This window comes from Apium graveolens, chromosome 10, assembly GCF_009905375.1.
Source record: "Apium graveolens cultivar Ventura chromosome 10, ASM990537v1, whole genome shotgun sequence".
In the NCBI taxonomy this organism is placed as follows: domain Eukaryota; kingdom Viridiplantae; phylum Streptophyta; class Magnoliopsida; order Apiales; family Apiaceae; genus Apium; species Apium graveolens.
Window position 1 is genome coordinate 63,273,462 of NC_133656.1, and position 25,789 is coordinate 63,299,250.

Below are 25,789 nucleotides of genomic sequence, written 5' to 3' on the forward strand. Positions count from 1 at the left end.
CAACCCGGATCCCCGACCCTGGATTTGGTGGTGTTACACGACGGATGATCAAATATAGTCCCGACGGATGATTTAATATAGTCTCGACGGATGACAATTTGACATCCACCGGGTGAGTAGCTTATGTAACAAATAAGTATTGTAGCACATTTCTGCCAACAACTTTGTGTAGATTCTGTAGGAGTATATGAGTCATGTTGACTTCTAGTGGATATGCAGAATAGGTTGATTAATTGTAAATATGAGATATCTTGTAATTCTGTATAAGTGAAAGGGAGTCAAGTGACAAATAGCTACCCGACGGATGATCAACAAAGCTACCCGACGGATGATCAACAAAGCTACCTGACGGATGACAAACATGTACCCGACGGATGATCAAATTCAAATATCTGTTGACAGTGACAACACAGTCACATGCGTTGGGTGTTTGCAAAAGGAATGTGACAGCCTGTTAAGAAGGGATTTCAGAACAAAGAAGCATTACCATTTCCATGCAATTGTAAAGATATTCAAAGATGCTGGAATAGAGTAGTGAAGCAGTATGGAGTTAGACTAAATATGTTTTGTTTTATTATCTTGTCTTATTGTCATGTAAACTTGGTGATATATAAACCAAGTGTAGCTAGTAGAACATTCAAGTAAGCAAACACATTTTAAAGAGAGATAGAAAAAGCTGTACTTGTCAAGAATTTCTCTAGTTTGTTTGTTCTACTTGTAAGCAACTGTGAGCTATTCAAGCTTCACAGGGTTCTCATTCGATATACTTTCAAATCCACCAGAAAATTTTAAAAGCTTGTGTTTTTATTACTTTGTGTTTTGATTTATATAACTCTTTCATTCCGCACTCTGCAAATCAAACACTTATATATTTATCGAGTTAGAACTGTTTTAAAATCTTGAAAAAGTAGCCAAAATTACATTCAACTCCCCTTCTGTAATTCTTGTTGTATTGTTAGGGAATAACAGGTTATCTAACTAAAAAAAGAATCAGTTACATCATTGTATTCTTAAATATTTTCACTCAGGTCACTCGCTGATACATTTCGTTAAAAATTGGACAAAACTTGATTAATATTGGTGAATTGACTTCAATAAATTCACGATGACATGTACAATTTGCTGAAGTGGCATTTTGATCACTTAACTAACTACAAACTTGGAATCAGTTCATCAAACTCAAGAAACTTTCATTCAGGTTACTATCCATTACATCTGTTAAAAACTGAAAAGAAACCGAACAAATAGCTCTCTAACAACACCTTTTTTCACTTAAAAAACTCTGAAACTTATAAATAAATGGAACAAATACACATCAATGATTTCACCCACAAAGCTAATCATCATTTTATATATTTTTCTGCCATATTGGAGAAGACCAATATTTTTTTGAAAGACTCTTCAATAATGAGCTAAAATATGTAAAACGATAATAAATTAATTAGGATGTAATTTTTGTGAGTGATTCCATCGATGATAATGTGAGTATTTGTTTTTAAGAGGTGTTGTAAGAGATTTCTCGATGTCGTACGAGAGATTTTTGTCTGATTTTTTTTTAAAGATGTAATGGTTAGTTACATGCATGAAATTTTTTCAGTTTGTTGACAAAATTACAAATGTCAAGTCAGTTAAATGATCAAAACGCCACTTTAGTGATTGTAAATTTATTTTAAGCTAAGTCAGCAAATTTAGTTAGGTTTCCGTCAATTTTTTAATATTATATAACAATTAATGAATTTTTTTAAGATAATGATTTGATCGATTTTTTTTTTGAGTTATATAACCTAGTTACAAATTATCAGAAAATTGAGTGCCAAATCTGCAGTTAACTTTTTATTTCAATTATGATCTACGGTGGTTGGAAAATGGAAACTGTCTGAGTTACGTTGCATAAATTAGGGTATTATTTCGACTTTGCAGTGAAATTCTTAATGGTTATGAAAGTAGCTCCGCCTACTACTTGCAAACCAACTACACCAGATAAACTCGTATACATTTGGCAATAACACCAAATCCAAGTCAACATGCTATATTTACCAATATTCAAAACTTGTTTTAATACTCTTTGAATAATTACATCAATTTTTTTAATACTAAAGTCCAACAAATCAAATGAGTATAGACTGATTTGGTTTAAACGGTACACGGTATACTGCTTAAATTACGTGAAAAAAGTCAAACAAAAATATAATTTGAAACGGAGGGAATATATTACTTACTATTTTAACAACTATAATTAATATAATATTAAAATAACAATTATTTAAAATATTTCATGTGTCCTTCATAAAATCAAATTTTACATTTTTTATCATTAATTTTTTAAAAAATATATAAAAATGCCCACTCAAAATTTAAAAATATAAAAATATTTAATCAAAATTTGACCAGTATTTTCCTAAATAAAAATTTCTGTATGCGGGGTTTTGAGGCTAATAATTGTTAAATTTTATTTTCAAATATTGCATATTAAAAGTTGGGGTAAAATTTAACTTGAAACCTCACCAAACTCGTACATTTTTGTTATTATAAATTTAGGTAAGATCCGAAAAATGGCAACATTAGGTATTTACACATTGACCCTTGAACAAACCATGCATTTTCTCTTGCACCCTTTTCTTCAGTCTGTCCAAAAGAGCTTACACGTACATGTATTGCATAACGCTCCTCTGCTTTCCCTGTCTCCTGTCGGTCCCTATACACACATGCACTCTGTGTTTAACTGTTGTTACACACACACACACATAAAACATACTACATAGTTGGTTGTGTAATGGTGAGACTGATGAGGATGATGATGATTGATGATGGTGATTATCAGTATTAAATGTTGAATCTGCAAAACATTTCTTCAACAAAAAGCTTTGGAGATGGCCCACCATTTAAAGTATTCTTCTAATCTCATTGCCTAACTAAATTCCCACTAACTCTCTTAGATTTTCTTTTGTACTTGCACTTTATGTTTTTTTCTCAGTCTTTAATGACTGCCTGTCTTGCACCTTAGTTTATCAATCCCAATACATTTTTCTGTGTTTTCTCTCTGTGGGGTGTCTCTGTATTCTGTCAAGAATCACCTAAAATGATGAAAAATTTCTGGGTTTTGAATTTTGTATTCTATAGATAAGTAAAATCTTATTTTTATTGTTGGTTTTTAAGTACAATTTTATTACCTATACTTGGTCTGTGGTAACATTTTTGTAACAAGATTGCAAGACATTGATTAGGGTGTTTCAGTTTTGCAGAAAAAGTTAGGCTTTGTGTGTTGGTTTCTATATTTGAGCAAGAATTTTGGGCATTTGATCTTTTGTGTCAGAAGAATTTGTTTGGATTTAGAAGGAAATTATTAGTATCTAATAATTTGGTGTTTTTTTAGTTTAGTTTGAGGTGTTCTACCTCAAGGAAAAGTGACAAGTTTGTTTAAGAGTGAAAGGGTTTAGAAATTGATAGTTTGGTATTGTTGGAAAATGATGGTTTTGACTTGTGTAAGAGAGGTAAGCTCTGAGGTTTTGCTTGTGTTAATTGTGTTGTAAGATTTTGAAACGTTCTTCGAAGGGATTCTGAAAAGTTATTAATCGAGGTTTACTCGTAAAGTAACTCGATTCATGAGGTGTTACATTAGGGTCTTGTTAAGATAAGATTGGATTAGCATTACATAAAGTTGGATTTGTGGGAAAGAATATGGAGAACTTGTGGATAGTTTGGGGCTTATGACTTTAAAGGAAAAAGGAGAAAGTTTTGATTCCTTACTGCTCACAATAAGCTACAGTCTCTTGAGCTTTACTTCATGGTAAAACTTGAAGTTGCAAATTGGAATTCTTGATTTGCTTGAAAGTAGATTCTTCTGCAGTTTTTTCTTGACGATCCTTTATACTTCAAGGACTCCAATTTTGCAGGTATTTGGTGTCCCGTATCTGTTTCTTAGGCATATTTAATATTTGGTTGAGATTCTTGTTGAGTTTTTACATATTTTCCCTTCATTTAATCCCCGAATCCCAGTAAACTTCTTTTCTTGATATCAAGATAAATTTACCTGAATAGAAAACTATGTTACTTCATTCTTTGCTTTAAGAGTTTAGTTGCAAAGTTCAGATCTTCACCATGGCTAAATCAGAATCTTTACGGGCTTACTTGAATACAAATTGAGCTTTTTACAATACCATAGCCACCATATTTTTAAGAAATGGAAACCTAGTTCACTTCTGATATGAGTGTATTTGCTATAATTATTGCGACCAATAATCATGTATAGAATCTTAAAAATTTGTAACTTTTCTTTTCCCAGTTACATGTTGATTCAATTATTTTGTGGATCAGTACGAGTTGTGGCTGAAGCTATCACAGGCTTTAATCACGTACTTTAATTTTTTAACATTTTTCTTTGAATGTGCTTCCAATACACTTTTCATCAGGTGACCCTGACTGTAATTTCGAAGATAGTTTGATAGATTTCCGTAGGTGTTAAAGTCAATATAACCACCTTCTCGCTATGGGTAAACGACGACAAAGAAATGCTCAGCAAATGGAAAAGAATGAAGCAGGATGTATGTCGGGTCTAATTAGAATGTTTGACGTTCGCAGCGGAAGGTTTAGTAGAAAGCTTCTTGTAGATAGGAAGCATGGGAGCAGGAATCCTGCTGGTAAAAACTCTATCTCATATATATGTACCTGATACCTTGTAAGCAGAGGTAAAAGGCATAACTTCATTATATCCGGTGGTGCTACTAAAGATAGCAATTCTGTAGTCCATCTCCGTACTGAAGAGTTTTGTAACTTTCTAAATATAATTCTTTTGATTTATGTAATTTTAAGGAGGTAACCTAGTATGCACCCTAGATCTCAAATCCTGAAACTAAGAATACAGTGTTAATCTAACATCTGGAGAACTATCTTCTCTTAGTCTTGTATGTTTTTAGAATTATAAAATCTAGAACTGTTTTGCTTCACAACTTTTAATTTAAAGATGAAACATCAGAGCATTCTTCGTAGCTTAATGTCATTACTTGCAAATTTATTTTGCTCTTTTCTCTGTCAAAGCATTTTCTCAAATCAATTGTTTGTACAGGTGCTGATACCAAACCGAAGATGCTAACCTATAAAGACGAGAAAGGGACAGCTGTAAAGGTATGCATGCAAAATGACTTTCTAACAGATTAGATTCAAATTGCCTACTTACTGCTTTAGATTCATTGTTTAGATTCATGGCTCGAGAGGATATACTTTGTGTATGGAAGTTAGACACCTAATAAGCTATTTGTGGGACTTATTTATTCTTTGCTCACACTTTAAAATGCTTCAGGACATTGAAGAAACGACAACTGATGATTCGAAGACTAGCGTAAAGAAAATCATGGAAGAAGAGATTTTTGATGAGAAAGGTTTGAAGAAGAATATGAACATTCCTGGTGCTCAACCATACGAAAGAAATATAAAAAACGGAGGGGATGTCAGAGATAAACCTACACAGCCAAAAAGAAATCATAGTATTTCTTGTGATATGCATGCCAATGATTTGGATGTAGCTGGGCATTCTTCTCAACAACTTTCAAACAACGAAGCACCGTATAATCTTGATCTAGAGGTTATGTTAGAGGAGCTATACCACTTAAATCAGAAAAGCAGTTCTTGTGATCATGATTGGCATGAGAGCAGGTCAAATCAGGTGTACTCCCTTGTTCAGGAAGAATTGGGTGCTGCAATTAAGGTGTTTATGAGTCAGAGGTTTAGTGATAATGGTCATCTTGGAGAAGATAGACATATCCTCTATTCCAAAGAATTTATAGATGCACTTGAGATTTTAGGGGTAAATAAGGAATTATTTTCCGAACAATTACATGATCCAAACTCATTGCTAGCAAAGTACATTCAGCTCATAGAGAATGGTAATTTGACTAAAGACCAACATACCAACCCATTATTTGAATCAAACTTATTAGATCAAGAGCCAAATAAATCAAGTTTGGAGAAGATTTCTGAGCGGAAGCATCACAGTTTTTTCAGAAGAAGAAGAAGCAAGTCAATAAATAGTGATTCTTTAAAAGACGATGATAATTGTCAACCTTCTAGTACAATTGTAATTCTCAAGCCTGGGTCGACAGCTCTGCAGAACTCTGGGAGTAAAAGCCTTGTTAGCACTTCACCGGAATCTCAATGGACCATGACTGATAGATCAAAGACAGAGAGGAACGGTTCTCAGTTTTCTTTGAGTGAAATTAAAAAGAAGCTGAAGCATGTTGTGAGCATAGAATGGCATGGTGTATCTCGTAGTAGTAACTCTCCACGTGAGTTTAAAAATCGAAAGAACCATGATAAAGGTGTTATTGAGGGAAATAGTGGATGGAGTTCTCCTAATCGAAACCATTTCTTTACTGAAAGATTTGCCAAATCTCTCCTTGGCATAAAGAAGGGTGACAAGATTGACAGGCCAGAAGGATCTGGAACAATTGCGGTGAATGGACTCGATGGTAATCCCAAGCAAGGGATTCCTAAAATATACAATGAAGCCAAGAAGCATCTCTCGGAGATGCTAAGCAATGGGGAGGAAAAAGAAGTGTCAGAGAGCAAGCAGTTACCTAAAACTTTGGCGAAGATTCTTTCTCTACCTGAGTACAACTCTACTCCTAGGGCCAGTCGTGGAAGTAATGGCAACCACAATTCTGTAACTGCACAATTAAAATTTTCTCCTCCTGGAGAGTTTGACACTTCCCAAGAGACCATGTCATGCACTATTCAAGACAACCATGCCAGCAAGCACCTTCCACCAAATCAATGCTTAAAAAGTGACTCATGCATTTCTGTTGAAGAACCAGATGACAAAGTATTATCAGGCATCTTTGCCTCACATAAATTAGGTGAACATAGTTATGATAAAAGAGTTGAAGGGGCCATCCATGACCAAAAAATTCATGAAGGTACCCTTATCCTATAGTCAGAAGTTCCAATGTAATTATTCTTTTTTTTACATCACGTATTATATAAATCAGTTGGTCAAGCAGTCTAATTTTTTTGTAGAATTGCTTGAGATTGTAACAACCGATTCAAAGTTGCGGGAAATTATTCAAGTAGAGGATGTCTCTTGCACATCAAATGTCTTACATGTTACCAGAGAGATTGAAATCCTTGATGCAGCTGAAAAACTTGACGGAAAAATTCTTGATGCAGCTGAAATACCTGAAGAAGAAAAGCCTTCCAGAATCCTGACACAGGTAAAATGCTTTTCGTCGGAATATTAATTAAATCATTTTTCTTTGGGAGGGGCCTGGGGATAATAACTGGGGTATAAACACTAATGCACTGGATTCTTGCGTCAGTTCAGTGTTCACATGTCACCAGCCTTATGTTTGATTTTCATTTCTTCAGAACCCAATTTTGAATGATGTGCTCGTACATTCTCCACCAGTATCCCCAACAAGCCCTACCACTACGGAAATTGATAGCTTTGACAATTGCATTGATAGGGTAGACAGACCAAGTCCGGTTTCTATTCTTGAACCATTAGATTCTGATGATGACATCAGCCCTGCAAGCAGCAAACTTCTACCTGGTATGCTTCGATGACTATAACATTCCCGATGTTTTCTTGTACTTGAAATCTTTTCTCTCCTGTGCTAAAGTATTATATGCTTAAAACTTTCAGTTAAAGAGACAATTGAACCATTGCATATCTGTTTCGATGAATGGGATTCCTCTGATGTTAATCAAACAGTACATATAAGAACTTGCATGGAAGACGAAGAATCTGCATTTGAATATGTAGAAGCGGTGTTGCTAGGTTCAGGATTGAACTGGGATGAGTATCTCTTAAGGTGGCTTATGTCAGACCAGATTCTTGACCCGTCATTGTTTGATGAAGTAGAGTTATTTTCTAGCAGGTCTCATGACCAGAAGCTCCTTTTTGACTGCACAGACAATGTTCTGAAGGAGACATGTGAACGCTATTTTACCCGCTCACTTATCAAACAGGGTATTCATCCAGTTCCAAATGGAATGAAGCTTATCAAAGAGGTATGGGAACGAGTTGAAATGAAAATTCTCCAGCCCCCAGCTTCCCATTCTCTTGAGCAGCTGGTTAGGAAAGATATGCCCAAATCTGAAAAATGGATGGACCTCTATTTCGAAACTGATCACATTGTTATTGAGTTGGAAAATTTTATTATTGATGAGATGGTGGAAGAACTAATTCTGATCTCCAATGATCGCACTACGGATGGATTGTTGGAGTTCTCTTATTTTTCATGCATCAATGATAGATGAAAATAATGTTATTGGTCAGTAAGATATCATCCTTTCGCAAAGTTGCTGCATCTTAAACCAGGCTTTGTGCAAAACAATCTTGCATCTCCCTCTGTATCTAGGGGATGATTATACTCAGCACAGCGACGCAATAGTTTAGGCTAAATCTAATTCTCTCTTGCAATTTTCTACAAATTTTAACTAGTCTGTTTCCTTGATGGGTGCAGACTCAGCTTTCGAGTGGTACAAGTCATATAGTAAGTGTGTATGGTTTGGTTTGGCTTGGCGTGGCGTAGACAGCATGCCATACAGTTTTTCTTAGCGGAAGATGTAATAAGGCAAAATTCCTATCCTTCAGTACCTGATCAAAGGCAATGATGGGCAATTTGAACAATAATGAAGTTTTGGTTTGAGATCATTTAATTATATTGAAGCAGAAGTTTTCTTGTTTCTGTTTCATTTTTTTAACTTAACATTTTTGGGCAGAGTAGAGTTTGGTGAGAGGGGTGTGCTGAGTGTGCATTGTAATTTATTGTTCAGAAAGTTTTTTTCAGAAAGTTTTTTTCCCTTATCTCATCCCTTAGGCTCAAATGGATACGGATATGCCAATATGTATCCAAAAATCTGAATTTTCATCTGTATACAATATATGAATTCAAATCTAACAAATATTTTTTATTTTTATGTATTAAAATTCAAAAAAAACTGCAAACTAAATGGTAAAAAATATAAAATTAATACATGCTCTCCACTTTTACATGCTAGGTAGATGGGAGTACAGTTTTATACATGCTCTCTTGTTATCCAGTATTATGAGTTATGACTGACTACAGTCCTCGGACTCGGAGACATTGCGCAGCAGAAAAAAAAATATCATTTTGATGATTTGGGTAAACTATCTGGGAACCGATACCGCTGAGTACTTCTCAATATGTGAAACTTAATCTTCTATATTTGAAAATCAACTCAAGGGGACATCATATTCGTCTATAACATAGATGATCAAAATTTGTTTTGCAGAACATTGATGTTAACATCATAAAAAAATATAGGAGCCTTAACTTTTTATAGCATGAAGTCAATTCACTTCTGCCTTTTTGTTGCGGGTAAAGATGATTTCACATTTTTTGCCGGCCTCTTGGAAATTGCTTTGCTTCTGCTCTCTAGCTCCTCTTCACTATCTTCATCCACACTTTCATCTCGTACGGATAGGACAGATTCCAAAGCATCTTTGGCAGCCTTCCTTTTTGCAGCATCCAAATTTCCACGTAGTTTTCTTTCAATCGGGTCATTTGAAGGTGCAACATAGGCTTGACGAGGAACTGCTGCACCTAATCCAAGCCTAAAGATATCTCAGAACATTAAATAAAAAAATGTTTAGTTACTAACATTTTATAATTATGATTTTATTGCATAAGTTCTTTAAGTGTATAAAAGCAGCAAAATAAATCTTAATTTTAACGCTTCGACTTGGTGGTCAAGTCAAATTCTGGAAGAGCAGAAGTTATGTTTCATTGATATTTAATAAAAAAATGTTTAGTTCACTAACATTTTATAATAATTGGGTAGAACAAAATAAATCTTCATTTAACGTCTGGACTTGATGGTCAAGTTAAATTCTGGAAGAGCAGAAGTCAAGTTTCATTGAATATATGTACATAGAACTACTTACAAAATCAAGAAGTACAGATCAGTTTATCAGCTTCTTTCAAAAGTTTTATTTGCAAAACAAGAGAGTAAAATTTTCTCCTTTTAGAATTTCTTTTTTAAGTTGTAAGGTTAAATTTGGTATTAAGCCAACATGACTCTTCATAGTAATGTCATGCAAGTATACAACTATAAGTATACAACTATGGGACTCATATACCAGTGACTAACCTCGGGGGCCGGGCCTTCAATAATACTTTGCTAGATTGGTCCTCTGAAGATTTGCTCATATTTTTAACCCATTGCTCAGCCTGCATAAAGAAAAAACCTTCAGGGCACAAGATATATTGTTCTTTAATAATGGCAAATTGCATAATTCAATTACTCAAATGCACTAGAAAGATACCCCGTGCATGGATTACTCGAAATAATATATACCCAAATTTGGGGAACTAATCAGATTATGTAATTACAATAAATTCATGCACTTTTTGTAACAATACATGGATGAAGGGTAAGGTATGGTATACTGGGATGTATAGCAACCCACTTGCAATATGTAGCAAATTATTGCCAATTTAAAGAAGTCTTTACCAAACAGATTCATAATCATACAATTCCGCAAACATGATGATCAACATCAGATATGCTGAAGTTAAATGAGCAAATTATTACCAATTTAAAAGCCTTATCCAACTTGACCACTTGAGTTTTCGAGTCCTTCAGAACTTCATCTTTCCTGTTCATTGTCAATTATTCTTCAGCTAAGCATCAAAACAATAGTTAATTAAAAACCATAACTTTGACTAAACAGTGCTGAATTTTAACATGCATCCATACATATAAACCATAACTAACAGTACATGCACAACTAAAATCATCAGACAAATCACAAATGGGTAAATTCTAAAAAACATCGGAGGACACTTAAAGGAAGATAAACGTGTAGCAAAACAAAAAATAAAATAAAAATACACACATAACTCTCACCCGTAATCAACTAAACAAACCACAAAAACAAAAAAAATATAAAAATACACACACAACTCTCAGGGGAAATTAATCAAACACGTTGCGGGCATTACTCGAACACTCAAGTTTCTTTTCTCAAACAATATAATCTTTTAATACCCAATCAACAAAAAAAACAAAGATTCAGATAATAACAACATAACATAATAAAAAACAATGAAAATATTTAGATTAACACATAAGTAGGTTTGTTGCATACATGAACTATATGTATATAGTAAATGTAAGATATGAGAGGAGTAAAGTAGTGGGGCGTTACCTAGAGTTGAGAACTTGAGCCTCAAGAGATCGAGTGAGAATCCTTGGGGAAAAAGATATACGTACAACAAGCCCTGTATGTATGTATTTGGCGGGGGTGTTTATTGAATAAACAGAATTTCTTGTTAAGCACCGTTTTGTTTTCTTGCACAATTTTATATGAAATATACAAATATCATGTAAAACATCATACTTTTCTACCCCGCTGTAGAAGAAAACTTGCAATTTTTTAAGATTCGGTGACACTATTTTATGTGTGTTTATATTGTAAGTTCACGGTTAAACCTTTTTAACGTTTTGTTAGGTAATGAATTACACACAGAGCCGTGAATGTGTTTTTCTGATTTTAGACTTTTCTTGAAAGTTAATGGTTGAAAAAAGTAATTAAATCTTGTATAGAAAAGTGTTCATGCAGGAATTAAGTTTGCAGAAAATAAAGAACACAAATCTTCAAAACTCACTTAATTTTTATATTAAAAATTAAGACTGTTTGCTACAAAATTTCTAAGATCTTTGATGTTAAAGAGTTCAGCTTTTCCTTAAGAGTGATACAAGAGATTTTATCTAAATTGTTACTTCTAACCAGTGTTCTAAAACTCGGGAGTACTCGGACGAGTACTCGGGGAGTACTCGGACGAGTACTCGGGGAGTACTCGGACTCGGAGGTATTTCCGATCCGGTTTTGGTGTACTCGGCCATAACTCGGTTTTTTATTTTGACTCGGGTCAAACTCGGGAAAAACTCGGATTACTCGTGTTATGGATAAAAAACTAAGGTTATTATTTGCTGTATTTATTACTAAGATTCGGGAGCTCAAGGCCTTTAATGGCTGCTCTCGTGTTTCGTAGCTTAATTCTGCCTTTACGAGATGCCCACGTATCTCTGTGAATTAGAGAATCAAGCCAAAAAACGTAGTTCTGATTTGTGGGGCGAGACCCCTTATATAGATGTTGGGAGTCCTTGAATTGGACTTGGTATAGGAGACTTGGTGGGCAAGTCTCATAATTAGAATGAACTTTGGATTCCGAGATAGTAGGAAACTGATTCCTTATCCTTTTAGGTCTCCTTGAGGCCAATCTACAAGGATTTATATCCCCACTAGGACTTATCTTAATAGCTGTTTTCCTCCTTTATTTATTAATTACGAAATTAATAAATAATCAGGGCTTTTGGGCCTTCTTTGTTCCATCAGGCCTGATCTGGTCCATCAGGCCTGATCAATGTGTTGACCTTCTTGGTCTGAATATCATACATCTTCTTATTGGGCCTTGCAGCCCTACACCTTGCAATATTTAATTATACAATCAGGATTTATTTATCCCTATCATTTGCCCCCCAACTTTTGGGAAACATTGATTAGGTTTCGCAGAAGTTAAGTCTATTCATTCCCTTACAGGGTTTCGTTTTTGCGTAAAGTGTGGAGCGACCTACACATTTACAACGACTTTTCCTTTAATTCAGGAATTATCTTAATTTCCAGGAATTTTTCCCTAATTTTCTGGATTTTTCCCTTAATTTCTGGGTTTTCCCTGATTTTCTGGGATTTATCCTTAATTTCTGGATTTTTCCCTAATTTTCTGGGATTTATCCTTAATTTCTGGGATTTATCCTTAATTTCTGGATTTTCCCCTAATTTTCTGCCTTAAAATCGACCAGGACGTATAAAAAATCGATCAGGATTCCTGACCGATTTCGATCAGGATCCTGATCGAACTAGCTCAGGAACTAACATTTTGGTCGACGTGATCTTCGATCAGGATCTATGCGGAATCGACCAGGATTCCTGATCGATTTCGATCAGGACTCTGATCGAACTGGCCTTCAAAGTGACACTTTAGTCGACTGAAACATGGGCTTAATCGACCAGAATTCCTGATCGATTTCGATCAGGATTCTGATCGAACTAGGTGGCTTTCTACCGTTCTGATCGAATGAAATACCGATCTGGATTCTCTTCTGTATCGATCAGGACTCTGATCTTAGTATCGATCAGGATTCTGTTTGGCGTCGATCAGGACTCTGATCGAACTTAATAGGTTTCTTCCCTCTTGATCGATTGAAGTATCGATTAGGATTTTTTTCTTTGTCAATCAGGACTCTGATCGATCTTAGTGTTTTTCTTCCTTCTTGCTCGAATGAGATATCGATCAGGATCCTTTTTGGGGTCGATCAGGACTCTGATCGAACTTAGGGGATTTCTTTCCTTCTGTTCGAATAAAGTATCGATCAGGATTCTGTTTGGCGTCGATCAGGACTCTGATCGAACTTAATAGGTTTCTTCCCTCTTGATCGATTGAAGTATCGATTAGGATTTTTTTTCTGTGTCGATCAGGACTCTGATCGAACCATTTTAAAATTCTGGTCGATTTTCGACCCTTCATTTTCCACAGTAGCTTCTAGATTATTCCTGATATTTCTGGTAGATGGGCTTTTAGGTTGGGCCTGGCTAAATGGGCCTAGAAACGCCTCGTATTCCGAGCTTTTCTCCTATATAAGTGAAGTGTGAAGTGAGAATCCTCACTTCACTTCACATTTCTCATTTTCTCTCATAAAATCTCTCTAGAGTTCTTCCTTTGAGAAGGCGATTTCCGGCGTCCTCAGCCACCGCAGCTCCACCTTTCTCAGGTTTTTCTGGGTTTCAAGCCTTCAATCGAAGCATATCAATGGCGGATCGTGACTTGGCTCGTTTGCAGAAGATGAATGTCTCTAAGAGAGGTACAAACATTCAAATTCAATCTCCATATACTTCCCTACTTGATATGATTAACTCGAGAGGTGATGAATATCCCTCTCTATCTGAGTTAGATTCGTATAACCATGGTAACACCTTTTATGAGTTAGATGGTAGGATAGAGTCCATGAACACCCTGTACAGACTTCCACCCCACCTTAGGATCACTCCAGCCGCCCCCGGGGATAGGACTTGTAATTGGGAGGGGGATACTTTGTTTATCTATCGAGGAGCCCTGACCGCGGGTCTTAGGTTCCCATTCCATGAATTTATTCCTCGCTTGCTTGCCGATGTACAAATTAACCCTTGTCAACTCCCTCCTAACGCTTGGAGGAACATTATCTGTTTTATGGTCCTTTGTCTTAGAAACAATTTTCCTCTTTCCGTAGCTGTCTTTAGGAAAGTTTTCCAATTTTATAATAGCGCCATGAGTCAACCAGGTTGGGTTTTAATTCGTCAACGGCCCAAAATTCCTCATATCTTTGATTGTAATTCCATAGTTGAGAACAACCCCAAATGGAGGGACGAGTTTGTGAGGCTGACCTGGGCTGGGGGTGATTGGGCCACACTCTTTCGTAGGCCCTTTTGCAAAGTGTCAGATGGGAGTCCAGGTAGCATCAGATTATCTGATGAGGAGGAGGTGGCCTACCAAGCCTTAATTTCCGATGATGGGAAAACAGACACCTGGACCCTCTTAGAGGAGTTTTCCTTGAAGAAAGTCGGTCTCTCTCAGGCCAGTGATAAGGGTAAATTTATAACTGGATAACCATTTTTCCTTCCCTTTAATTGTAACGTTTTACCTCTCCTGTAATTTAATATTCTTTCTATCTTTCTTTTTCAGTTTGCGAGGCCATCAATAATGTCAACAGGCCCAAGAAAGGGGAGTCAGGCCGCCAGAAGAGGGCCAAGCTAAACAAGGACCCCAGGAGCAAACCTGACGGTCCTTCTTTCCTTAAGCCCCACGTCCCGGTGGTCGAGTTGGGGGACGATGTGGATCCTCCACTTAAGGCACATTCCTTCAGGCCTAACTGGGGCTTCAGGAGGAGCGATACGGTGGTTGGATCCACCAAACATGCTAAGGATTGGTCGTACCATTCCATCACTCCCCATGACTTTACTGACATTGTTACGGGGAGTGATATCGAGACTATTGAGCTTCTGGGTTCTCAAGCCCAAGCTGCGGTAACTTTCTTTTTTCTCTTTTTCTTTGAATCCCAACTTTCTCGTATTTCAACGAACTTGTGCTAACTCATACATATTTCTTTGCAGAGTAATACCTACTTCCAGGCGGCCCTCCACCAGGCTAGGTCCTGGAAGGGTAACTCGGATGGGTTTGAGAAGGAGATGAAGAAATGGGAAGAGAGAGCCAAGGTCCTGGAGAAGAAGCTGGACATGAAGAAAGAGGAGCTATCTAAGGCCCATTCCGAGCTGGTGAAACTTAGGAGCGATAAGGATAAGCTCATTGATGACTACATGGATTTTGACAAGTTTAAGAATCTCATGGAGATTCATGATGAGGGTCTTTATTCCCTACAGTTTACTCAGGGATGGGATGCGGCCGTAAAGGTGGTTTCTGAGAAGCACCCGGGCTTAGTCGACCCTAAGGACTTTATAAGTCCCGAGCAGGCTGAGTCGGAGGACAGCATAGACGCCCTCTTCAACTTCCCTCAGCCAGATGATCGCATCTTGGATCCTAACACTGCTTCTCCTCCCACTTCTCCTGCGAAGGATGCTGAAGGCGCTGATAAGGAGCAAGTGAATGAAGGCTCCCGCATGGAGGAGTAGTTTTTCTATTCTGTAATTTTATCCTTAACTTATGTCTGGACTTTTGTTTGTATTAAAACTTATTACCCTCCGGGGCTATTTTATATGCTACTTTCCTTATTCGCATTCTCTCTTTATTTTTCCGATACTTTAATATTCAAACTTGCCCTAATGGGCCACACAAGTATTATCACAACTCAAACATCCATAGGTTGAAATAATTTCGAACTCTTCAATTTCAAGTCTGGTTTTCCAAAACCTTACATAATATGGATTCGACCCTGATCAATAATAGCTAGAAAATAAAAATCCTATGCAAACAAAGCTTCTGGGTGCTTTTAAACCTACTTGTCACAATGACAAGTGAGAATCGTACTTCGACTATCTTACACGTAGTAAACCTTCAGGTTTTGTGCGTGCCAGGTTCTCGGGACTTCAAAACCATCCATAGTCTCCAGCTTGTAGGTTCCTCTACCCTGAACGCTCTTGACTTTGTACGGCCCTTCCCAATTTGGGGCAAGTTTCCCTTTCTGTCCTACCCCAGAAGCTTCTATCTTCCTCAAGACTAGGTTACCTTGTTTAAAGAACCTTTCTTTAACCCTTAAGTTGTAGTAGAATGAATCCTTCTTCTGATACTCTACTATCTTTGCATGTGCTTCATCTCGCACTTCATCGATTAAGTCTAGAGCCAACCTTTGTCCTTCCTCATTTTCCTCGGCATTGAAAGCCTGAATCCTTGGAGAGGAATGTGATATCTCCACTGGAACTACTGCTTCTGCCCCATACGCCAACATGAAGGGAGTTGCTCCTGTCGTGACTCTACAAGTAGTTCTATAGGCCCATAATATGGGAAGTATCTCATCCACCCAATTATTTCTTGACTTCTCGATCCTCTTCTTTAGTCCATCCAGGATTATTCGATTTGCTACTTCTGCTTGCCCATTGGCTTGTGGGTGAGCCACGGAGGTGAACCGTAACTCAATTTCATTTTCTTTACAATACTTCTTGAATTCCTCGTTGTTAAACTGCGTTCCATTGTCGGTGACTAGGACATGGGGAATTCCATATCGGCACATAATGTTTTCCTACAGGAATTGTGCAACTTGTTTAGTTGTGATTTTGGCCAAGGGTTTGGCTTCAATCCACTTAGTGAAATAATCAATGGCTACAATCAGGAACTTCCTTTGTGCCGTGGCCATAGGGAAAGGCCCTAGAATATCCATTCCCCACATAGCAAAGGGAATAGGCGAGTTGATAGATGTCAGCATCTCGGGAGGTTGTCTAACAACAGGTGCATGCTTCTGACAGCGGTCGCACTTCTTCACATATTCTTTGGCATCATCCGTCATTTCCGGCCAATAAAAGCCTAGACGAGTTATCTTATGAGCCAGGGCCCTGCCCCCCAAGTGTTGTCCACAAACACCTTCATGCACTTCTTCAAGAGCCAAGCGTGCCTCATCGGGCCTGAGACACCTCGAGTAGGGAACCACGAAAGATCTTTTGTAAAGAATCCCATCTATTAAAGAGTACCTTAGTGCTCGAACAGTTAACTTCCGTGCTTCAGTTGCATCACTTGGCAACCAACCGGTTTGAATGTGAGCCTTGATAGGATCAATCCATGACGTCCCCAGGCCTATGGGAGCCACAAGCTTAACATCTATGCTTCGTGTCTTCAAAACACGGAAGTACACACTTCCCGAACTTTCTTCTATCTCAGATGAAGCAAACTTTGATAGCGCATCTGCCTTAGCATTTTCTTCCCTTGGAATGTGTTCAACATGGCATTCATTAAATTGGTCATCACAGCCCTTACTAGGCGGACATACTTAGCCATCGTATCATCCCTTGCCTCAAATTCTCCCTTTACCTGGGATATGATCAGCTTCGAGTCTCCACGGACCTTTAAGTTTTTGACTCTAAGTGTCCCAGCTAGACCAAGGCCAGCAATCAGGGCTTCATACTCTGCCTCATTGTTTGTGGTTGGGAAGTCTAGCTTCATAGCATACTCAATTAAGAATCCATCAGGGCTTTGCAAAACCAACCCTGCTCCACTGGAATTTGTTTTTGATGCTCCCCCAAGAAGAGAGAACCCAATATTCTTTCTCCTTATCATCCTTCTCCCTGTCCCCAGTGTCGACTCCCTTGTCTTGAGGTATGGTATCTTCCTGCCCCCGACTTCTTGGTTGGGTATGGTACATTCCACCACGAAGTCAGCTAGTGCCTGGACGTTTATGGCCGTACGTGGCTTATACTTGAGATCGAACTCTCCCAACTCTATTGCCCACTTAATCAGTCTCCCACTTGCCTTGGGACTGTGAATGATATTTCTCAGTGGCTGATTCGTTATCACCTCAATCTGATGAGCCTGAAAGTAAGGACACAGTTTTCTCGAAGCCATTATCAAGGCTAGAGCAAATTTCTCAATAGTTGAATAATTCAATTCAGCACCATGCAGAATTTTGCTGACATAATATACGGGTTTCTGGACTTTTAGCTCCTCCTTAACCAATACCGCGCTCAAGGCGCTCTCTGAAACGGCCAAGTATAAGAATAAAACTTCATTCCAAGATGGTTTGGCCAACAACGGGGCCTGAGCCATATACTTCTTTAACTCTTCGAATGCCTTCTAACTTTCCTCATTCCATACGAAGTCTTTGATATTCTTTAGTGACTTGAAGAATGACAAGCACTTGTCTCCTGACTTGGAGATGAATCGTCCTAGCGCAGCGACCCTTCCTGTGAGCTTCTGAACATCCTTGACAGTTTTTGGTGGTTCCATGTCCAGAATTGCCTTTATTTTATCGGGGTTAGCATCAATTCCTCTCTTTGAGACCATTAATCCCAAGAATTTTCCAGATCCTACTCCGAAAGCGCACTTCGTAGGATTCAACATCATCTTGTGGTACCTCAGGATCTCAAAAGCTTCCCTCAAATGGGTTATATGATCAGTCTTTACTAGACTCTTGACTAACATGTCATCAACATAGACTTCCATAGTCTTACCAATAAGATCCTTAAAAATTTTATTTACCAACCTTTGATAGGTGGCTCCCGCATTCTTAAGACCAAACGCCATAACAAGATAACAATAAACACCAAAGTCAGTGATAAATGATACCTTTGGAATGTCATCCTTGTGCATCTTAATCTGATTATATCCGCTAAATCCATCCATGAAACTCAGCATCTCATGCCCAGCAGTGGCATCAATCAAAGTATCAATCCTTGGCAATGGAAAACAGTCTTTAGGGCATGCATCATTCAGATCAGTGAAGTCTATACACATCCTCCACTTTCCATTAGCCTTCTTCACCATTACAGGGTTTGCTAACCACTCCGGAAATTGAATCTCCTCAATGAAACCAGCCTCTAGGAGCTTCTCTACTTCCTGTTTTATAACCTCTTGTCTTTCCGGGGCAAAATTTCTTTTCTTTTGTTTCACTGTCTTCCGGCTTGGATCCACGTTTAACTTGTGAGTAATCAACTCCGGGTCTATAACTGGCATATCAGCTGCTGACCATGCAAATACATCACTATTTTCTTGCAAAAATTTCACCAACTTCCCTCTAAGGGGCTCCTCTAGTGTGGCTCCAATGAAAGTCATCCTCTCAGGATTCTTGGGGTCTAAAGGAACCGAAACCAAGTCTTCTGCTGGTTTTCCTCTCTTCTCGTCATTTTCTCGGACATCCATATCTTCAATAGGAAGAACCTGCCCCCCGACTCCATCTGCCCTCAAAGAGGCCACATAACAGCTTCTAGCCATTTTTTGATCTCCTTTCTCTTCTCCAATCCCGTTTCGGGTGGGAAACTTCATAACTGAATGGTAGGAAGAGGGGACTGCCTTAAAGGCATGTATCCCTGTTCTCCCCATGATAGCATTATAAGTTGAACTAGCCTTTACTACCACGAAATCCAACATCTGCGTTGCTTGTCTTGGTTTCGTACCTATGGTGGTTGGCAATATGATTATTCCTTCCACATGACATTCTACTCCAGCAAATCCATATATCGGCATGTCGGTTGGTGTCAACTGGGAATCGTTATACCCCATCCTTAGAAAGGCATCGTGGAGCAATATATCCACAGAAGCACCATTATCCACAAGAACCCTCTTAACCGGGCTATTTCCTATTATTGGTGTTATGACCAATGGGTCGTCATGAGGAAACTTTACGCCCTCTAGGTCAGAATCATCAAAAGCCAATGTTACTTCTGTCCTGGCCCTCTTCGGGGCTTCTCCAACAATATGCATAACCTCTCTAGTATATGCCTTTCTTGAATTTTTGGATAATTCAGCAGCAGTCGGACCTCCAAAGATCGTGTTTATCACAGGTCCTCGAGGGCGTCATGGTCCTCCAAAAATTGCATTTATAACCGGCCCTCTAGGTTGGGGATTCCGTCCCTGATCGTCTTGGTCCCTCCTACGATCTTCAAAATTCTTCCTTCCACTATTATTTCTGTCCCCTCCATCTCCAGTATACTTGTTCAATCTTCCTTTTTGAATCAAAAACTCAATTTCATCTTTCAATTGCCTACACTCATCGGTGTCATGGCCAACATCCTTGTGAAACCTGCAATACTTGCTCTTATCTAGCTTGGCGGGATCAGCCTTCAAGGGCTTAGGCCAGCGAATATCTCTACCTTTCTCAATCTCCATCAAAATTTGACTTCTAGGAGCATTCAACTTAGCGTATTCAGTGAACTTTTGCCCAGGTCCTCCCTTCTTGGGGGTTGAATCAGGGTTTTGTTCGGTTCTAGGATATTTGTCCTTTGCAATATATTCTAGATCAGTTTTCCGCTTCTTGCCTCCAGTGGGCTCATTACTTATTACGGTCTTCCTCATACTTTCTTCAACCTTGATATACTTCCCTGCCCTCTCTTGGAGCTGCAACATGCTTTCAGGGGGACGTTTGGCCAAGGACATCTTGAAAAATTCGTCCCTAGTTCCTTGTTGCAGTGCTATCATGGCTACCTTATCATCAAGGTCCGGGACTTTTAAAGCCTCTTTTGTGAAACGATTCAGGTAATCTCTCAAGGATTCCTTAGCTCCCTGCACAATACTCATAAGAGATACTGAACTTTTCTCATGGACTCTCCCGCTGATGAATTGCTTAATAAAAGCCTGACTTAACTCTCTGAACGATCCAATAGAGTTTGGGGGTAAGCGACTGTACCATCTTTGAGCCATACCCAACAGGGTTTGAGGGAAGGCCCGACACTTAATAGCGTCATTCACGGGTTGCAGCAACAGTGCATTAGAGAATGTCCTGACATGGTTAGCGGGGTCTCCGGTGCCATCATAGGCTTTGATAGTGGGCATCTTGAATTTCCTTGAGATATGGGCATTCATTATTTCTTCTGTGAAGGGTGGAGTTGGATCATCAGGGTCTCCAAGGGGAAGGAGATTGCTTGGATCAGTTCTTGGGAAGACAGCCCATCTTCGTACCAGGACCATCCAGGTCTATGACAGGAGGAGGATTTCTCCCCCTAGGAGGTATCTGGGGTCTGGTGGCCTGGTGGGCTTCTAAGTCACGCCTCAGCCTTTGGATCTCAGCCTCATGAGCCCTTATCCTTTCTTGCACTTCCTGGGGATTCGCCCCTTGGGTGCTTCGAGGGCGTTGCCTTCCATCGGCCATCGGCTCCTTGCCAGGACGTCTCCTTCTTGGGGCCACTTCATCATCCAAAGATTCGGAATCTCTCTCAGTGTAAGGACCAAAAAATTCCCGATCCTCGGGGATAGGAGCCAAACCTCGTATATAAGGGGGCGATTGCCCTCGTGCTTCACTTTGCCCAGCATATCCACTTATGCCGACCTCAGGGTAAAGGGGCATCCCATAAGGGGGGTTAGTGGTAACAACAGTTGAATATTCATACCCGACGGGTCGAGAATTCACAGGTATATGTACTTGTTGAACTTGAGGATTCGTACCTTGAATAGTCGGGCTGAGATTGAGTTGCCCCTATCTGGGTTTCCGCTTGAGTAGATGCATAAGTTGAGTGGGGAGGTATCTCCACGGTTGACGAAATCACCTGAGTTGTCCCTGATGGTGTTCCCTCCTCCAGAGCGCTAGTTGTTCTCCGTGTTCTCGCCATGGTTGTTGTTCACTTCCCACAGACGACGCCAAATGTTATGGATAAAAAACTAAGGTTATTATTTGCTATATTTATTACTAAGATTCGGGAGCTCAAGGCCTTTAATGGCTGCTCTCGTGTTTCGTAGCTTAATTCTGCCTTTACGAGATGCCTACGTATCTCTGTGAATTAGAGAATCAAGCCAAAAAACGTAGTTCTGATTTGTGGAGTGAGACCCCTTATATAGATGTTGAGAGTCCTTGAATTGGACTTGGTATAGGAGACTTGGTGGGCAAGTCTCATAATTAGAATGGACTTTGGAGTCCTAGATAGTAGGAAACTGATTTCTTATCCTTTTAGGTCCCCTTGAGGCCAATCTACAAGGATTTATATCCCCACTAGGACTTATCTTAATAGCTGTTTTCCTCCTTTATTTATTAATTACGAAATTAATAAATAATCAGGGCTTTTGGGCCTTCTTTGTTCCATCAGGCCTGATCTGGTCCATCAGGCCTGATCAATATGTTGACCTTCTTGGTCTGAATGTCATACATCTTCTTATTGGGCCTTGCAGCCCTACACCTTGCAATATTTAATTATACAATCAGGATTTATTTATCCCTATCAACTCGGAAAAAACTCGGTTTTAGAAGAAAAATTTGAAAAAAAGAATAATGTTCCAAAAAAAACTCGTAATAGTTTGTAACAAATAAATACAATTTTTAAGTATTTTTAATGTTAAAATGATTGTAAAAGGCTAGCCAAGAAAGAAAATAATAATTAATTATATTGCATATCATTTATAAAATATTATAAGTTAAATTCATACTAAATAAAAGTTACCAGTCATTTAAAATTTCGAGTTTTATATCGAGTACTATTTCGAGATACTCGAAAACATAATTAATTATCTTATATATCATCTATTAATATAATACTTTAAGTTAAATAAATATTAATATTTAAAAATTAATATTTTATTATCCGAGTTTTTAACCGAGTACTTTTTCCGAATACTCCCCGAGTACTCCGAGTACTCGTTACTCCATACCTTCGCTGAGTCAAACCGAGTACCGATTTTTAGAACACTGCTTCTAACTAGATGACCAATGTTAACTTTATAACTCAGTTAACTGCTGGTTTACACATTGGATAATAAATATGTTGTTAGTTTTTCTAAACTGTCACTAGTCATTTCTATTTATAGAAAAACAGATCTTCCATTTCTGGTTTAGCATATCTTTAGCATCCCGTGTTTACTTTAATCTTCCTCTGTCAGTTAATCTTTTCCATTGATTTTGCACACTCTTCAAGCTGCTTCTTGTAGACTTGTCAATCCAGCTGTTGGATTGTTTGTTGATTGTTTATCTTGGATATTGAACTGATCTGCAATTCTGTACTTTGAGACTATACCTCGAGATCTCCAGTTTGAATTAGTAGCACACTTGACATCTCGATAAGTAAATAGGCTTATCGAGATCTTTAGCACTCCATATTGAGTTTGACTTGTAGAGGTCTTCAGCTTATCGAGATTTCTAGTCTTCATATCTTCACTATGACTTATCGATAACCCTGAGTTTTCTAGTGAAGGAATGACTTGTCGATATCACCAATCTTCAGTTCTTTAAAATTGGCTTGTCGATATCTTCTTGAGTTCTCAAGTAGCTTTTCTGACTTTTTCATTCCCGGTGGATATTGCTCATCCGTCGAGTAGATATATAGATATTGCTCATCCATCGAGTAGATGTTGCTCATCCATCGAGTAAATATATAGCTCTCATCCGTCGAGTAGATATTGCTCATCCGTCGGTATTCTTTGGAGTTCTCGAATGACTTCTCTATAACATTAAATCTGTGACTTGTAGAGATCTTGACTTAGAATATTTTTCTCCAAACAGATTTATTCAACTCCAAGCTTCTTCAAAATTCTTCCGAGGCATGATCTTCTTGATCTTCTTCCAGATAGAATCCTTAGGCTTGATATTGTTTTAGGAAAAAGACTCTAGTCTGCTCCTTTGCATTTTTACAGACTTTAAGTGTTACAAATACAAAATATAAATTTAGATAACAATACAACTTACTTAGGGTTGATAGACTGTCTTAGTCTTGTTAAAGTACATGCATGTCTTTTACAACAATCTCCCCCAATGTGTGAGAAGATTGCTTCACATAAATTCATGCCTGTTAACAAGACTAACCTCAAGTTTAAAACTGATGGAAGATAGAATTAAAACATAAAGCTTGATAGAATTACAACTTGTACAATATAAGATTCACCAGGTTCCAAGATTACTAGAATCAGGTAAAGATAGTTTTTACATCTACTTCTTCTCTAAGTTTATCCTTCAAGTGATCAAGAATTTCAAGTTCTTTTATGATGAGTGTTCCACTTAGAGCTTCCACAAGTTTTTGCCTTGTTGCCTTAGGGTAACCTTGGTCCAGATACTCTAAGCTGAATCTTGAGAATCCACCAACTTTGATGTTTAGAAATCTACCATCTTTAGAAACTCTGCTCATTCCTTTTGCTTTCAACTCTTCTGATCTTTTTATAAACATATCTATTTCTTCATCATGTTTCCTTCTTCTTTCTTTAGCTTCAGCCTTATCTCTTTTCTTTGTTTCCTCCCTTTCAATTAACCATTCAGCCAAAGATGATCCCCAAGTCCATTTAACAGTGTCCTTGCCTTTTAACAAACTTAACACTCTCTTAATTCTGCAGGAATCAAAGAATCCATTAAGTTTTTGTTTAGAAGAGTGAATGTACCATCCTTAAAATAGACTCTAACTTCTCTCAGGGATACAACCCATATTTTAACAATTTCCTCAGCTGGATGTTGGAAATGGTCTTCATCTGAGGTGCACCAATTTAGAGGTAGAAAGTCAGAGTCTTTAAAGCAATTACTGTAACACCCCCAAATCCGGGGTCGGGGATCCGGGTTGTCACGAGTTCCATTTCCCTTAATAACACCCAATCTTAATAATTACTCAACTACTCTGTACTGTGACCCCACAATAAACACACACACCACACATTATAGTCTCAGAGATGAACATCCAAAAATAACCACAAGTCATTTTATTCCACAATTATCTGCCAATACACCTTAAAAGGTTTTCTGAATAAATTTACATTTCTTTTCCATTATTACAATTCATAAATATACATAAATCTGGTACATTAGAAGTTGAAAGCCTAGCCTATTGGTAGCTCCTACCTCAGCTACGGCGGCATCAATGCTTCTAGAAAACTGCGGAACGTCTCCTAATCGCTTACGAATCGGGAGCTTGGTCCTGTTCATCCTTTCTATCTGTTGTTGTGTGATGAAAGAAGAAAGCAAGGGTGAGCAACAAGCCCACCAAAATAATATGTATAATGATTAATAGTATATGAGCCTTCTCTTAGTACTCATGAAAGTCTTGGTCAAAAGAAATGAACCAAGTTGATATCTTAATGCGATGAAGTCGCAAAATATTCAATATATATATACATATATACTTTTCAAAATATTGGAAGTCCTCTTCCATGCATAATATACACAAAGTCCCAGTGTATAACTGTATAAAAATATCGTTGCAGGGTGATCTCATATATCTAACCTTGTCTCAACATTTTTCTGAAAATCTTTGTCATGCATAAGATAATCATTAACTAGATATAAGTTTAAAAGATGAAGTTACAAGATACCCCAAAATACTTATATCTTTCCCAAATACTACTTGAACTACCCCCGTTCAAGTTATAATCAGTTTCAAAGGTTCATCACATAGATGAGACTACAAGACAAGATTTGAATAGATTCAATCTTTGAATATCATTATAAATAATGAAGTTACGAGATACTTCATTAAGACCCGATATATAAATATATTCATATATATCTCCCATATATTTCCTGAAAACCTCTGTCATGTAAAGTATGAATAGAGTTGCAATATCCAATGAATTTGGAAGGAAAAGAATTTTGGCATAAACCAGATATCTTGCAAATCAGGCAAAGATACCAATAAGTAACCTTTTCTACTAGTAGATGGATGAATCCCCCACCGGTCATCACC

At 38.0% G+C, this 25,789-nt stretch overlaps 2 protein-coding genes across 5 annotated transcripts; one reads left to right on the forward strand and one right to left on the reverse strand.

Annotated features, from left to right (window-relative positions):
• Positions 1–2,583: 2,583 nt before the first annotated feature.
• On the forward strand, positions 2,584–8,662 carry LOC141689481 (uncharacterized). 4 transcript variants are annotated; one of them, XM_074493783.1, is made up of 8 exons: positions 2,584–2,887; positions 3,235–3,893; positions 4,410–4,637; positions 5,063–5,121; positions 5,297–6,908; positions 7,009–7,202; positions 7,357–7,540; positions 7,634–8,662. In XM_074493783.1, the coding sequence occupies exons 3-8, from the start codon at positions 4,487–4,489 to the stop codon at positions 8,248–8,250; spliced, it is 2,817 nt and encodes a 938-aa protein (XP_074349884.1). In that variant the 5' UTR covers positions 2,584–2,887; positions 3,235–3,893; positions 4,410–4,486; the 3' UTR covers positions 8,251–8,662. The 4 variants fall into 4 exon arrangements, with proteins under 4 accessions (XP_074349884.1, XP_074349881.1, XP_074349885.1 ...); XM_074493780.1 differs by having other exon boundaries at positions 2,584–3,893; XM_074493784.1 differs by lacking the exon at positions 3,235–3,893.
• A 499-nt stretch (positions 8,663–9,161) lies between these two features.
• Positions 9,162–11,236, reverse strand: LOC141692624 (uncharacterized). Its single transcript, XM_074497515.1, has 4 exons — positions 11,168–11,236; positions 10,552–10,615; positions 10,108–10,187; positions 9,162–9,571 (listed from the first exon to the last, which is right to left on the reverse strand). Exons 3-4 carry the CDS (start codon positions 10,164–10,166, stop codon positions 9,313–9,315), a joined length of 318 nt encoding a protein of 105 aa, XP_074353616.1. The 5' UTR covers positions 10,167–10,187; positions 10,552–10,615; positions 11,168–11,236; the 3' UTR covers positions 9,162–9,312.
• Between the last annotated feature and the right edge of the window lie 14,553 nt (positions 11,237–25,789).